General features: G+C 38.0%; 1 protein-coding gene across 3 annotated transcripts in view; it reads left to right on the top strand.

Annotated features, from left to right (window-relative positions):
- Positions 1-16,492, top strand: part of STAG1 (STAG1 cohesin complex component) — a 382,246-nt gene that overhangs the window by 235,287 nt on the left and 130,467 nt on the right. For all 3 annotated transcript variants that reach the window (XM_090284291.1, XM_090284293.1, XM_090284292.1), the window contains exons 8-9: positions 7,030-7,181; positions 9,835-9,908. In XM_090284291.1, the coding sequence (XP_090140417.1) occupies positions 7,030-7,181; positions 9,835-9,908 (226 nt within the window). The remainder of the gene's footprint in view (positions 1-7,029; positions 7,182-9,834; positions 9,909-16,492) is intronic.

Here is a 16,492-nt window from a genome sequence, read left to right on the forward strand (position 1 = left end):
TGCTACGATAGCTCTTATCTTTTAGAAACACTGTATCATGGCTCTGTAGTGACACAGAATCAATAGGAGATATACTTACAACACACAAAAGATGTATATATATTTGGGGAGAGGGAGATTTATTTCAATGATTTGGCTCATGAAATTGTGGGAGCTGGCAAATTTGAAACTTGTAGAGCAGGCTAGCAGGCTAGAAACTTAAGCAGGAGTTGTGCGGTTTTAAGGCAGGTATTGCTTCTCTCGGAAAACTCAGCTTTTGCTCTTAAGGCATTCAGCTTATTGGATGAGGTCCACTACTTTATTAGGGTAAACTACTTAAAATCAACTAAATGTTAACATAGCTACAGCATACCTTCATATAACTCCTAGATTAGTGCTTGATTAAATACTTACTTAGCCAAGTTGACACACAAGACTGACCACCACACCCTCCCCTATTTCCTCATATCTCTCTAGCTACAATTCCATTTCTCTCATTTTCTTTTTACAATTAATCTCAAATAATTACTTTTATACACTCTCTTTGCTCACTCCCTCTCCTCTTACTGTCTTTGAACACACTCCAATCATTAGGTTTCTATCTCTACCACTTCCATGCCTCTTCTCTTGTTGAAGTAAGCAATTACCTTCTTATTGTCAAAATCACCAGGCAACTTCCAGTTATCTTCTCATTTGAAATACATAGCTCCTTACTCCTTGAAGCACCCTTATCACTTCTTTTCTGGAATACAACACCATCCATGTGGATCTTAAAAACCTAAACTGTAAATACTGATTTGTCTCAGGACTGAATCTTCATACTTCATACTTCTTTTGTCCTCATTTCACTCCTCAGTTAATAAAATGAAAACCAATCTCATAGTTGTATTATGTCCATTAAAATATAATGATGATGGGGGCACTTCTGGCCAATATGGAGGCCTAGACAGACAAGCTGCATCTCCCTCCACAAATAAGAAGGAATACAGCTACCTCAAACTAGAGAAGACCAGAAGTTCCAGAAAATTGACCTGTGTGAAAGTCCAACAAACAAAGATATAAAGATATTCAGACAAGTAGGAGGGGTGGAGCCAGGATGGAGAGGACCTGGTGTGGTGGCAGCAGCAAGGGCAGCAGCAGCAGGCCAGAGGAAAGCGCAGTCCCATGTTTTAAAAAGTCAGGAGGGACACCTGAGGAGCACTACCAGAACCAGACCAGACTGTACAGCTCATGGTCCCAGCGCCAGGGAGAATAAAGCCTCATTGCTTCTGATTGTGCAAACCAGTGTGGGTTGTAGCAGAGGAAGAAAATGCCAGTCTCTCAGCAGAGTCCGCTTGTTTAAAGGACCCCCACAGTCCTAAAACATCCACAGGCCCACCCACCCTAGGAACAACTGCCAGGGCAACAGCTAGAGAGGCACCAGTCCCATGCAGAAGTGGGAGAAGTGCCTGGAAAAGGGGCGAGTGCTGAGTAAGTGACATTGTTCCCTTTCAAACCCCTCCCCCACATACAGTGCCACACGTGGTGAAAACCAGTTGCCCTGTACTGATGAATACCTAAGGCTCCGCCCCTTACAACATAACAGGAGCAACAGCTCTACCTAAGACACAGAGGCTAACATAGGAGCTTTTGAAGATGAAGAGACAGAGAAGTATGGCCCAAAAGAGGGAACAGATCAAGGTTCCAGTGGGAGAACTAAGTGTCGAGGAGATAGCCAACCTAACAGACACAGAGTTCAAAATACTGGTGATAAAGATGCTCACAGAGTTGACAGTCATCCTTAAGTATCGCAAACGCATAAGGGAAGAAGTGAAGACTATGCTAAGCAAAACGGAGGAAAATCCACACAAAACCAATGGTGAAGGGAAGGAAATTGGGGTTCAAATCAATGATTTGGGACATAAGGAAGAAAAATCAGTTAACCAGTACAGAATGAGGAAACGAGAATTGAAAAAACAGGGGAGAGGCTTAGGAACCTCTCATACAACTTGAAACGTGCCAGCATTTGAACCACGGGGTGCCAGAAGGAGAAGAGGAAGAGCAAGAAATTGAAAACTTATGTGAGAAAATAATGAAAGAAAACTTCCCAAATTTGGCTAAGGAAATAGACATACAAGTCCATAAAGCACAGAGAGTCCCAAACAAGCTAGACCCAAAAAGGACCACACCAAGACACATCATAATTAAAATGCGAAAGGTTAAAGATAGACTATTAAAAGCACCAAGAGAGAAGGGAGTTACCGCCAAAGGGGTGCCTATAAGACTTTCAGCTGATTTCTCAAACTTTGCAGGCAAGAAAGGACTGGCAAGAAGTATTCAAAGAGATGAAAAGCAAGGACTTACAACCAAGATCACTGTATCCAGCAAAGCTATCATTTGGAATGGAAGGGCAGAGCAAGTGCTTCCCAGACAAGGTAAAGGTAGAAGAGTTAATCATCACCAAGCCATTATTATATGAAATGTCAAAGGGACTTATTTAAGAAAAAGAAGATCAAAATTATGAACATTAAATGACAACAAACTCAAAACTATCAACAACTGAATCTAAAAAATAAAAACAAAATCCAACTAAGCAAACTAGAATGGAAACAGAATCATAGGTATTGGGATCACCTGGCTGGTTATCAGCTGGGAGGGGGGAAGGGGGACAAATGGGGAAATGGTGCAGGGATTAAGAAGTGTAATTAGTTGGTACAAAGCAGACAAAGGAAAGTTATGAACAGTATAGGAAAGGGTGAAGCCAAAGAACTTATATGCAAAACTCATGGACATGAACTAAGGGGGGTGGGATATTGTGCAAGGGGACCAAAGGGGGAAAAATTGTGATACTGTAACAACATAATCATAAAATATACTTAAAAAATATAATGATCGTGGGAAGGTAATACAGTCATGTGATTTAAAATTTAAAATTAAAAAAAATGACATGAAATATCACTTTTACACTCATGGCTCTCAGGTATCAAATTTTGTTGCCTGAAGACAACCAGTTGCCAGTTTCTTACATATCTTTTCATATTTTATGAAAACATTAGTACATGCATATTCATTGAGTGGCAGTATGCTATAATGGTTAAGAACTTAAATATGCAGCATAATCGTCTATAATCAAATTCTATGTCTGCCAGTTACTGGCTGTGTAACTTGCAAGTCTCTTAGCCAATCTGTGCTGCAGTGTTCTCTTAGGTAAAAAATGATCATTGTAATAGTGCGCACTTGATAAGAGTTGTGATGTGTAAATGAATACGTAAAGAGTTTAGAAAAGTGACTGGCACATAAAAATAAATAACATTTCTTACTTTGCATAAATAATCACGTACAATACACACTGGCAGGCATTTTGCTTTCTTTCATAAAGAAATATCTTGGCAGGCTTTTCTTTTCAGCTCACAAATCATACCACTTTTTTCTAATGGCTAAATAGTTACCCATTGGATGGATATGTCATCCATTTTGGGGGGTCTAAATACCAATATCTTTGATAATTACTTCTAAATATTATATATACTAGACATTTCTATTTAGATACGTAATAACCACAAAATTGTAATTTACCCTTGTGCTTTCTATTTCCCTAATTTTCTGTATTATAATCTATTATATTCTTCTAGCACCACCTTCAAAATATATTTTACATCTAAACATTTCTCTCTACCTATTGCTACAATTTATGTCCAAGCCAGCATTTGCTTTACTGAATTACTTAAGGAAAAGGTCTTTGGAATCATCATTGCAAATTTTTGTTAGAATATTTTTACCTCTCTTTTGGTGTTCTATTTGGTCTCTTTTTCTACTTTTACTATTCTATAATTTATTTAGAATGTAAATCAAACTATTACCCACCCCAAATTTTTTAGTGGGTCTTAACCTCATTTAGATTTAATCCTCAGGTCTTATTTAATTCTAGCAGAACCCTTATAATGTGACCTCTTGATTTTTCTCCTCAGCCTCATCTCTTGCTTCCGCCTATTTTGGTGCTTTAGCTACACCAACCACCTTGCTCTTTTATGTGCCTTCCTTATAACAATTTACCTCATAACATTTGCAGCTTTTATTCCCTCTACCTAAAACACTGTTCTGTCACATACTCAATTGCTCATTCACTCACTTCATGTTCACACCTCAGCTCTTCAGAGAGGTGTTCTTGCCTGACCACCCTTTTTATTCTCTATCCTTTTTACCATACAGTATTTTATCTTTTTAACCATACTTTAGTTTTCATTTTATTTATGGTTTTTTTTTCATTAACTATCACATTTTTTTCATTTGTATATTATCTGTTGATTGTATTCTCACTACAATGTAAAAAATCATGAGAGTGGGTACTGTCTTGTTCACTTTCGTACTTCTAGTACATGGAACACTATTCAGTATATGTTAGATTGACAGATGAATGGGGAAGCATTAAACAAGTGCTTCTTGAACTCTGTGGTGAAAGGCTAGTTTTTTAATTACCAATTTGTTATAACCTACTGACAGCCTAGGTTCCCATGCCATCCCCCCTCCCCCCGCCTGCCTGCAGCTCTCTGGGAGTTTCCCATGATAGGGATACATCAACCTGAGCTCCATTTAGCCTTGATCAGCCCTACACTCACAGCTGGGAGATAACGACTGAATTCAATAGTTTCTTTTTTCTTCCCTCTATAAAACAGCCCCTCCTTCCCTAGGACCCCGGAGTTGGGCCATTAGCGGCACAGCTTCCTTCCCACTTGCTAATTCCCTCAAATTTCTTCTGCTTGTCGCCTCCTCATGGTTCTCTGAGCAACACCGTTCTTACACCTGGTACTTTGTAAAATATAATAAACTGATTTTCAGAAGAGATGAAATGTATATTTTAAGTGTCATTTCATTATTAAATTCAACAGACAGATTACTCTGTCTGATTGTTTAAACATTTCTAAAAATTTACTTTCAAATTTGTTCTTAAAATGAACTGGCAACAAGCTGTCTGTTGTTAGCATCTGTTTGCAAACCCCACTTCTGAGTAGCACAAGTTTACCTTTTTATAGTACCAGAACAAGTGCTAGACAGCAGTTAATAAGTGAAGGATAAGTGAAGTATTCTTCTCTATGGTAACAAGGAGAAGCCACTTTAAAAGCCCATGTCACAGAATCCAGGCTGAATTTCTGTAGAATCAATATTAATTTATGAAATGGTTCTGTTAGTAATGCCAGTAAAATTTAGTTTGTCCTCACACTATGCAGAAATGAGTCTTTTTCATTAGACTCACTTAAGACATCACAAATCCTATGTTGTATCTATGTCATTAAATTAGAACTCTCAAATATCTGTTTATTTGTTTACCTGTTGGTGGTATGTAAAATAAAATTCAATGAATTTTAGGCTTTATGTACAGATTTGTAATACTTTAATGAAAATGTATTGATTATTTTTCATTTTTCGGTGTGTTGATTCATTTTGTTTATATATCTAGGATGGCTGGAGGGTCATTACCCAATGACAGTTGGAGTTTGGAATCTTGGTTCACAAGGAGATATATAGCTGAAAGCAAAAACTATTAAATTCAAGATAATTTGTGTCTTAGCTACCACTGGTGAATTCCAACCAGGATTTTGTGTTAATTTTAATGCTTTTGAACTCCTTGATCTTTAAGTCACTTTGTTTTAGAGAACTAGAACTATATAATGAATTAAACTTCATTGGGTAAGACTTTGTATGCTGAGGACATTCTCTGTTAAATATTATTCCTGACTTGGGCAGTTCGAATGACCCAGATCCCTCCTGTCTTTTAGCTATTCTCCTTTTCTTATATAGATTACTTTAAAAAGTACTTTTAATCTTCATAATATTATCAGATATTCTACTGACAAAGTGTAAAATGCTGTAAAACCTCTAACCTCTGTTTTAAAACAATATTTCTCAAATTACTCTATTGAGACATTGTGTCTCAGGAAAAAGAAAACATTTTCATTCAATGCATTTCTAAATACTCTCTTAACAATTACACTTCCTTTCAGGACTTATGTCTTATATCAAATTTTTGTTTAAGGGCAGTAGCCATCACTGTTAATATGGAGTTAGCCAAAATGTTGATAGACTTGCAGAATAACGAGAGTATGTGAGAGTGTGTGTAGATAAATATATAGATAGAGAGATACAGTGTTAAAGGGGCATAGTGCATACTCATATTTAGTTATGGATATGTTTGAAGATAAGCGGATCAGTTTTCCCAATACACTGATCAGTTCATTTTTTATTGAACATTTGTAGTTGCAGATGAATAACTTAAAAGAAGAAAAAAGAGGGAAATTATTTTACCAGCAGAAACCCTTATTCCTTGCCAATATTTCCTACATTTTCACCATCTCAATAATGAAAATATTACAAATAAACAAAAGTTTAAGGTTGTGTCATGCCTGTTTCTCAGATGTTTGAAAATATTTAACAAGATTAATAAATAAAGGTAAACATTTTAAAGTGCATTAACACTGACTGGGGAAAGTAGATCAATCATAAATTCACAGAATACATTTTTAATGAATTTAATGAGGTTGGTAGGATCAGTCTTTTTTCAGTGGTTGGAGGTTATGTTATGCTCTTCACTGAGGTATGCAATACAGGCAGAGGACCATCATTGGGGTACAGATTATGAACTGATTACAAACATCTAGGCACCTTTGATACAGCTAAGTAAAAAAGGTATTAAGGAAGCAATTGTATATACAGACCGAGTGGTCAGAAGATTAGTATGCTGTCAGTAAGGTATGTGTATTTGATGATTGGGGAAATGGATTGTAGAAGATACTACCTAACTCCATCCTGCTGATGATTAGGATGAGGATGTTTTTAAGAGGGAAATGTTAATGATTCAAACTAAAGTGACACTGAAACAGAGAAAATTATGTTGCAAACTAAGCTGACAGCTTTATTTCTATAAAATTATTTTTCTTTTCTTTTTTTAACTTATGTCTGGATTATAAAAAAAGAAATTGACTAGTTTCTTTTTATCTGTTTCTGTTATAAATTTGTAATCTTATGGATGATGGTGTGATTCAGAGTTTGATATTATAGCCTTCCCTTATTCCATAGCCATGAAGCTCATGACTGCTTTGGTGAATGTTGCCTTAAACCTCAGTATTCATCAGGATAATACACAGAGACAATATGAAGCTGAAAGAAATAAAATGATTGGGAAAAGAGCCAATGAAAGATTGGAGTTACTACTTCAGAAACGCAAAGAGGTAAGTTTCATGATATCTGAAATTCTTATGTTCTATAAATGTGTGGAAACTATATCATGTTATCTTTTCTATCCTCTGTAAAAGTTAGTGTATTTTTTAAATTTACTTTTTAAAGTTATATTATTCTCAAAGTGTTTTAATTAAACTGTAACATTCAGCCAGTTATTTCTGAGTGCTGTCTGATGTCAGAAGAGAATCACAGACCAATCTTACTTTTGAAGGAAGATAGTATGGGAGTTAGGTAACTCATAATGGTTACCAGTCTATGGACACAGAAAGTACGATAAACATTAGCATCAGAAATAAGGGCCAGCTGAACCCGAATTTCCAGAAGAAAGCGAATGACTACATATTCTCTAAATGTATAAGACTTTCTTGTAAATAAGATTGGTTCAGTTTTATAATGTAATTTTAATGTATATGTTGGAAGTGATTTTAAACTGAGTTTTTAGCAGTTAATATTTTTATTCATCCAATAAGAAATAAAATTTTAGATCTGTAGTATTAATATTTTAACTTGAAAAAGGGTTACCACATTGCTACAAATAGATTGCTATCAATGAATAATGAGTTATAACAAGCAACAAGAAGCAGCAAGCTTATGATTAAATTAGGCATGCTAGAACTACTGTAATAGATACCACAAACTGAGTAGCTTACAGAAAAGGAATTTATTTTTATAATTCTGTAGGCTAGAAGTTGAAGATAACTCCAGTCTCCACATGGCCTGCTCCCTGTGTATGTGTGTCAGTCTCTAAATTTCTCCTTTTTCTAAAGAAACCACTCATACTAGATTATGGACCTACCCTGCTTCATTCTGTATGACCCCATCTTAACCTACTTACCTGCCACACCCTATTTCTAAATAAGATTTATAAGATTCGAGTAGCAGGTTAGCACGCTAGCATATGAACTTTTGAGTAGCACAATTAAACTAATAACACATACCATATTTGAAATACTATGGGAATAAATTTTAGAACTGTGACTTCAGTAAGTACTGCTAGCCAAACATGTAGTTGTTCTAAAGTCGTCGGCCGTCGTCGGCGGCGGCGGCGGCGGCGGCGGCAGCCGTCCGTCTCGAGAGACGATGGCGTAGCTTCCTGAGAGTCTATCTGCACCGCCGAGAATGGCTGTGCAGTCCGACTCGGGAGTGACAATCCCTGCCGCACTTGTTACAGGTGAAGGCAGATGGCCGTTGTTGCTGCTGTTGACGCTGCTTCCGCCTCGATCTTTTCTGGACCGCCTCCTCTTTGCTCGCAGCCTCTGCACGTGACGTACCTTGCCTGACCGGGAGCCTCCAGGCTAGGCGGTCGTCTGCTTGAACTTCCCATGTGTTGAGATTGATGGAGCATTGTGTCATGTCCTTTTTGCAGATGTCTTTGAACCGCAGTTTTGGGCGCCCTCTCATCCTCTTGCCTTCTGCTAGCTCGCCGTAGAGGAGGTCTTTGGGGATACGGCCTGCATCCATTCTTTTGACATGGCCGAGCCACCTGAGGCGTCTCTCGCTAAGAACTGCGAGAGACTGTTCTAAAGTAATTATTTAAAAAAAAAAAAATTAGGAAAAGTAACTTTTAAAACTAAGAGTAAATTGCAATAATTTGAATGCTTTAGTGTAAAAGGATTTTTCAATTTATTTCAGTAAAACCTGAAGCAAAGTATACATAAAAGGAATGTTTGAAGAACTAGTCTGAGAAGTTTTCTCACATTGGATTAGGCAGTTAAAGCCAGTATTTCACGAAATATTAATACAAAACAAATTAGAATAAGAAATAACACATTGAATGTAATTTTGTATCAGTGATTCTTTTCCTTTTAAGCAGTGAAGAAACTCAAACTTTAATCAACAATGTTGCTTGAAATTTATGATCTTTGCTATAGTGTTCTATTTTGTTGCTAAATTCCACTACTAATGGCTAGGATCCTTGTTACCTTCTAATATGCCTGCGATACTAGGTACTTGGCATATTCACAGTTATGGGCTAATCACATACAGAGTCATCTTTGGATACTTTAGGTAGATTTGGAAGTTTCTTCTGCAATGGCAGCTATGATAATCATGGGTGATCTGTTACCAAGAAAAGAAAAACCAAGCCAGGGACCTGGATTGGACAAAAGTGGTATAGAAATTGAGTCCTGTTCCCAAAACAAAGGATATTCTGGAGATAAAGAATCTTGCTACACTTGTCGAGACACACTGAGAGTGGTTTTAAAGCCACTGTAGTATTGCAGTAGAAATAATGCAAAAATATTGGTGATATCTGATGTTCTTGCACAATAAGTGAGAAAAAGGATTGATAATTACGCAGGATGAGAATAACCAGTTATTTAAAGCAATTAGAACTGTCCATTCTAAATCAGCGATTATCAGCCTGTGCACCACAAAATTTTTAGAACATGGAATACCTGACTATTTAATATCAGGGGCATTGAACTCTTTTCCCTTAAAAAATGACAAAGTCCAACACAACAATATCTGTCCAGTGTGAATGAATCAAAATTATACCTCTAATTTTTTTGTCAGATCAGCAAAAAATATATTTTTTTGGTGTGCTGCAGAATTAATAATTAGTTTACACCATGAATTTAAAAAGTTTGAAAATTGTCGCTCTAAATAATATCAACATTTTAATTAATTTATTTTTTATTTCAGCTACAAGAAAATCAGGATGAAATTGAAAATATGATGAACTCTATTTTTAAGGGTATATTTGTTCATAGATACCGGTAAGAGATTTTTAAAATTATTTAGATTTTTAACTTATAATTTATTGCTTCTTTGTAATTCTAGGTAGTTATAGAGATATAAAATTCTGTCTTGTTTTGTTTTCTGGAGAACAGCTTTGGCTACAAAAGCTAAATAAATGTCATACTATTACTATGGAGGAATGTGTACCACCACTACCACCAGGGTCACGCTCTACCAAACACAGAACTTAACACTGTCAGAGGCACCCTATGTAGTTGCATTTGTATTGGTGGGATATTAATTATAAGGTAGTCTTTAAGTTAATGTGACCATAGTAAGATGTGATTATCTTGATATTTCAAAAAATTATTGCTTTGTTTCCTGTCCTATGGCACTCATCTTGTTCCATGAGAATTAACCAACAGTTTGTAAAAATGGGAGAAAAGGGCATCTCTGCAGATAGTGCAACAACTTCATAACATTACTTTTCTTTACCTTAACTATATGCATGAAAGTACAAACAGAGTACTCCCAAAGTATTTTTGTCATGCTACATTGCAAATACGATTAGTTTATCTTTCTTTGAAATATGTGAACTTTAAAAATATTTAACAAATTATTAAAGAACATATTTCACAAGAATTAATGACTCTTATACATAACACTTGTTACTGTCTGTTACTGGCATGTTTAGGTAGATAGACACAGAAAATAGAAGCGCTTTCTTTAGACACATTTGAGACTTTAATTAGCCTGTTAATTTAAAAGTAATTGAAACAGGAAAATTGTTTTTATATTTTTTTAATGTTTTATGTATTTTTAGAGAGAGGAAAGGGAGGGAAAAAGAGGAGGGAGAAAAACATCAATGTGTGACAGAAACATCGATTGGTTGCCTCTCGCACACCCCAAACTGGGGACCTGGCCTGCAACCCAAGCGTGTATCCTAACCAGGAATCAAACTGATGACCTTTCAGTTCTCAGGCCGACACTCAATTCACTGAGCCAAACCAGCCAAGGCCAAGAAAATTGTTTGCATTTTTTATTTTATTTTTTAATTGAATATTTATTATATTTTTTTCAATTACTATTTAGTCCTCTTATACCACCTGCCACCAGAAAAATGTTTTTTAAATTGTAACTTTGATATTTTAATTTAAACATTTTATTTAATTCAAATATAAAAATCTTGGGAATAGGGCCAAGGCCTACATTTTGAGTATTATTTGTCTCATTGGGTTTCACATCCTCTTTCTTGTATAAACTACATATACTATCATGAATTTCAGACAAATTTATTTGGAAAAAAAACTAAAAATTTTATATGCCTGCCGTGCAGTTTTTTTTAAATTATAAGTTTATAGAGGTATAAATATCATAAAATCAACTGCCCATTTAAGTGCACAGTTTGATGAGTTTTCAAATATATATGCGTGTAGAACTGCTGTGGGCATAATAATATGAGGTCTATCCAGAATGTATCCAGCCATGTACTATGAAAAATAGAGACATTTATTGAAGAAGATATAAGAAACATCGTACATAGGACAATGACACCTCACTCCCCTTCAAAGGAGGCACCTTGGGACCTCACACAGTTCTCCCATTTGCCATCAGCCGCCCCATTGTATGTTCCTGAATCTCATCAACACTCTGAAATCTCTTTCCTCTCAAAGGTGATTTTAGTTTGGGGGAAAGCCAGAAGTTATAGGGTACCAAATCTGAGCTTGAATGGGGCTGAGTCACCGGGGTGATTTGATGTTTCACCAAAAAACTGCACAAGACATGATTTATGAGCAGGCACATTGTCGTGATGAAGCTGCCAATCACCAATTGCCTGTAGCTGTGGCCTTCTGAATCATCTGAATAGTTTCCATGGAAGAATGTTTAAGCTTAAGGCAACATTTAATACAGATTTGTTGCTCTACTTGCTTGTTTTGAATGTAAGGGCCACGCAGTACACATATTCACTCAATGGCATTTACTGCCCCCACTGACTAGTACAGTGAAGTCATCATTGTTCACATAGGCACATTCCAGTCCACTCTTCTTGGCTGCCAAGTTAAATCAATGTTGAGGAAACAATTTTTGTTATATCAACAATGGCAGGTACTTCAGTCAAGATGGAGGCATAGGTAGACACGCTTCACCTCCTCACACAACCATGGAAAGAATTACAACCAAATCTCAAAAACAAATAACAACCAGAACCATCAGAAAATGGACTTATGTGGCAGTCTGACAACCAAGGATTTAAAGAAGCCACATTCATCCAGACAGATAGGCTGGGCGGAGTCATGGAGACAGGACTGAGGGGCAGTGTGGTGCAGAGAATTGGCAGCACCGGAACAGGCAGTCCCACATTCATGGAAGGAATGCCCTGGGAGCTAGTAAACCCAGCCCCAGGCCAGACCGCACAGCCCAGGTTTACAGCACCAAGAAGATAAACCCCTATTACCTTTGGCTGTAAAAACCAGTGGGGGTTGGGCAGTGGAAGAAACTGCCTTATTTTTGCCACTAAAAGGGCTCCCATGATCTTAGAATGTACATAAACCCCAGGGCATCAGCTGGTACCAATCACATACAGGAAGTGGGTGAAGTGACTGGAAATGGGGTGAGTGCCAGACAGGTCACCTGAAGCCAGGCAGCCACATTGTCCCATCTTTGACCCCCCCCCACACACACACACCACCATACACAAGGCCACAAAGCAGTGGCATCAGTGGCCCCTCCCTGGCAGCAAAGGCTCCACCCTACTGGATTTACATGTGCGTTTGCTACATAGGCCACAGTGTTAAACAACCCCAGCCTATGATGTTCTGGAACAGCTGTGGGGTCCAATTGCCCATTGCTAAGGAGGGTGACTTGAAATACAAAGGTTTGGTGGAAAAGGAAAAGGAGTTTATTTAAGTTTTACAGGTTCAGAATAATGGCGAGTTTCTACTGTTATGTCCCACTCCCTTTAAAACACCCAGAAACACTTTCTACTGCCTCCATTGCCAAACCAGGCCAATTTCATAATATGCCAGTCAGAGGTACCATCTTTCAGAAAAGCAGAAGTCCATAGCTCCATGTTTCGAAGGTCACAGTTCAGCCTTTCAGGCATCTCTGACTAATCCATGCTTGGTTAGGCAGGCCCCCACAATTCTAGCCTCATTAGCCGTGCCACTGTGTTCTCTAGGCAGGTTTCACAGTGGGTCTTCTCTTACTCCAGACCTTATGGTGGACTCTCTCCAAACCATATGGTTTCCCCCTAACACCCCAGACCACCTAGCTGACTCCCATCTACACCACTTACAGACCTTGTGGCTTCTCTTTTTTGGCTGCCTGCACTTATTTTAAATGCTTACCCAGGGCGCTATACGTGATTGTTACAAAAAGTATCTTTAAGTCTATCATCCACCCTTTTGCCCTGGGCTGCAGCACAACTATTATCTAGTTATCAACTTACCATAGATATGCAAAGTATCATACCTTAAAAACTGTATTATCTCCTTTCCCCAGCCCCTAAACCATGAGCTTTTTTAGAGAGTGCTCCTTGTTCTGTTACAACACTACTAAGACAGAGAGTAAAGGCAGCTCTCCCTAATACACAGATGCAAACACAGGAGACTGCCAAATTGAGGAGGAAAAGAAATATGGCCCAAATAAAGAATAGAACAAAACTCTAGAAAAAGAACTAAACGAAATGGAGATGGCCAACCTGTCAGATGCAGAGTTCAGGACACTGGTGATAAAGATGGTCAGAGAACTCAAGGGTATAGCAAAAAAAATAAAGAACGAAATGAAATTATTAGGGAAGTAAAAATATAGAGAGAACCAACAGTGAAGGGAAGGAACCTGGGATTCAAATCAACGATTTGGAACAAAAGGAAGAAATAAACATTCAGCTAGAACAGAAGACACAACAATGCGAAGATACAACAATTCAAAGAAACGAGGAAAGGATTAGGATCCTCTGGGAAGACTTTAAACGTACCTACGAAGGAATTCCCAAAACAAAGTCTAGGCAAGAAGGATCTGGCAAGAAGTATGGAAAAGCAAGGACCAACAATCAAGATTACTCTGTTCAGCAAAGTTATCATTTAGAATGGAAGGGCAGATAAAGTGCTTCCCAGACAAGGTAAAGCTAAAGGAATTCATCAAGACCAAGCAATTATTACATGAAATATTAAAGGGACTTATTTAAGAAAAAGAAGATCAAAACTACGAACATTAAAATGACAAACTTGCAACTATCAACAACTGAATCTAAAAAACAAAAACAAACTAAGCAAACAATTAGAACAGGAACAGAACCATAGATGTGGAGATCACTGGGAGGAGGAAGGTAGAAAATGGGGAGAAGGTGGCAGTGATTAAGAAGCATAATTGGTAGGTACAAAATAGAGGGTTGTCAAGAGTAGTATAGGAAAATGCACAACCCATGGACATGAACTAAGAAGGGGATTACTGGAGGGAAGGGGGATACTGGGCGGAGTGGGGGAAAAATTGGGACAACTGTAACAGCATAATCAATAAAATATAAGAAAACAATGGCTGGACTTTTTCTGGACAGGCCTCTTAATTTGTACTTTTGAAGAGACAATTAGTAAGTTAGAATATAATATTGAGAAATTTACCCAGGCATAGTATAGGGGATAGAAAATAAGGAATGACATTTCTGATGCACAGGGGGTAGTTTTGGAATCTTCACGTGGGATTTTAAACGAAGAAGTGTTGGGAAGAAATACTAATAACTGAAAATTTACAAATTTAAATTGAAAAGACTTAGTGTTGAGTAAGACAAGAAAAGTTTTCCACATCTGTATATAGTCAAAATTCAGAACATCAAAGATCATGGGAAAATCTTAAAAACAATAAAAAAAGAAAGACTAATTTTAGTGGTGTTAAAAGAATTTAAAAATCATTAGGCTGTGTAAAAACAAACTCAATGGAAAAATAGATAACTAGAAAGATTTCAACAATTTTTAATAGATCAAAAGTGGATGTCTTTTATTTCCTAGTTGATTTTTTATTTATACTGTAGAGAAACATTTCAAAATCATGTTTTCAGATCTCTTCTTTTTTTTTGGTATATTTTATTATGTTGTTACAGTAGTTCCAATTGTTTTCCCCTTTGCTTCCCTCTGCTCAGTACCCCCCTTCCCTCCAGCAATCCCACCCCCCTTAGTTCATGTCCATGGGTCGTGCATACAAGTTCTTTGGTTTCACACTTTCCTATGTTATTCTTAACTTCCCCCTGTCTATTTTGTACCAACCAGTTATGTTTCTTAATTCCTGCACCATATACCCGTTTCTCCCTCTCCCCTCTCCCAACTGATAACCTTCCAAATGATCCCATACCTATGATTCTGTTCCTATTCTGCTTTGCTTAGTTAGATTTTATTCTTATTTTTATATTCAGTTGTTGATAGTTATGAGTTTGTTGTCATTTTAGTGTTCATAGTTTTTATCTTTTTCTTAAGTAAGTCACTTTGACATTTCATATAATAATGACTTGGTGATGATGAACTCCTTTAGCTTTACCTTGTCTGGAAAGCACTTCATCTGCCCTTCCATTCCAAATGATAGCCTTGCTCGATAGAGTAGTCCTGGTTGCAAGTTGTCTTTCATTACGTTGAATACTACTTGCCAGTTCTTTCCTGCCTGCCAAGTGTCCTCTGAGAAATCAGTGGATAGTCCTATAGGTACTCCCCATAGACAACTCTCCGCCTCTCTCTTGCTGGCCCCAGGACTCTGTTTATCTTTCACCTTTGGCATCTCAATCATGATGCATCCTGGTGTGGTCCCCTCTGAGTCCATCTCGCTGGGGACCCTCTGTGCTTCCTGGACCTGCATGTCCATCTCCTTCACAAAATTTGGGAAGTTTTCCTCATTTTTTTCAATCCTTGCTTCCTCATTCTGCACTGGTTGGCTGTTTTTTTCCCCTTATGTTCCAAATCATTGATTTGAACCCCAGTTTTCTTCCATTCACCATTGGTTTTGTGTGGATTTTCCTTCGTTTCATTTAGCATAGCCTTCACTTCTTCTCTTATGCGTTTGCCATACTCAAGCATATCTGTCAAGCCTGTGAGCATCTTTATCACCAGTGTTTTGAATTCTGTGTCTGTGAGATTGTCTGTCTCCTCATCTGTTAGGTTGGCTATCTCCTCATCGCTTAGTTCTCCCACTGGGACCTTGATCTGTTCCCCGTTTTGGGCCATACTTCTCTGTCTCCTCATTTTGACAGGCTCCTGTGTTTGATCACCTCTGCATCCCAGGTAGAGCGGTTGCTCCTGTTACGTTGTAAGGGACGGAGACTTAGGGATTTGTCAGTACAAGGCAACCTGTTTCACCACGTTGTGGAGCTGTATGTGGGGGAGAGGTCTGAGAGGGAACAGTGCCGCCTGCCCAGCACCCTCTCACCTCCATACCAGACCAGAGCCCCTCCAGCTGCTTCCCTGGCCGTCATTCCCAGAGCAGGTGGGCCTGCGGACGCTCCAGAACCATGGGGGCTCTCCAAACAAGCGGACTCTGCTGAGAGACTGGCAGTTTCTTCCTCCGCCCCAACCCCCACTGGTCTGGTCTGCACGGTCAGAAGCAATGAGGCTAGACTTTACCCAGTGCTGGGACTATGAGCTGC

This window comes from Furipterus horrens, unplaced genomic scaffold (assembly GCF_987537825.1).
Source record: "Furipterus horrens unplaced genomic scaffold, mFurHor1.1.pri manual_scaffold_7, whole genome shotgun sequence".
Taxonomy (NCBI): Eukaryota; Metazoa; Chordata; class Mammalia; order Chiroptera; family Furipteridae; genus Furipterus; species Furipterus horrens.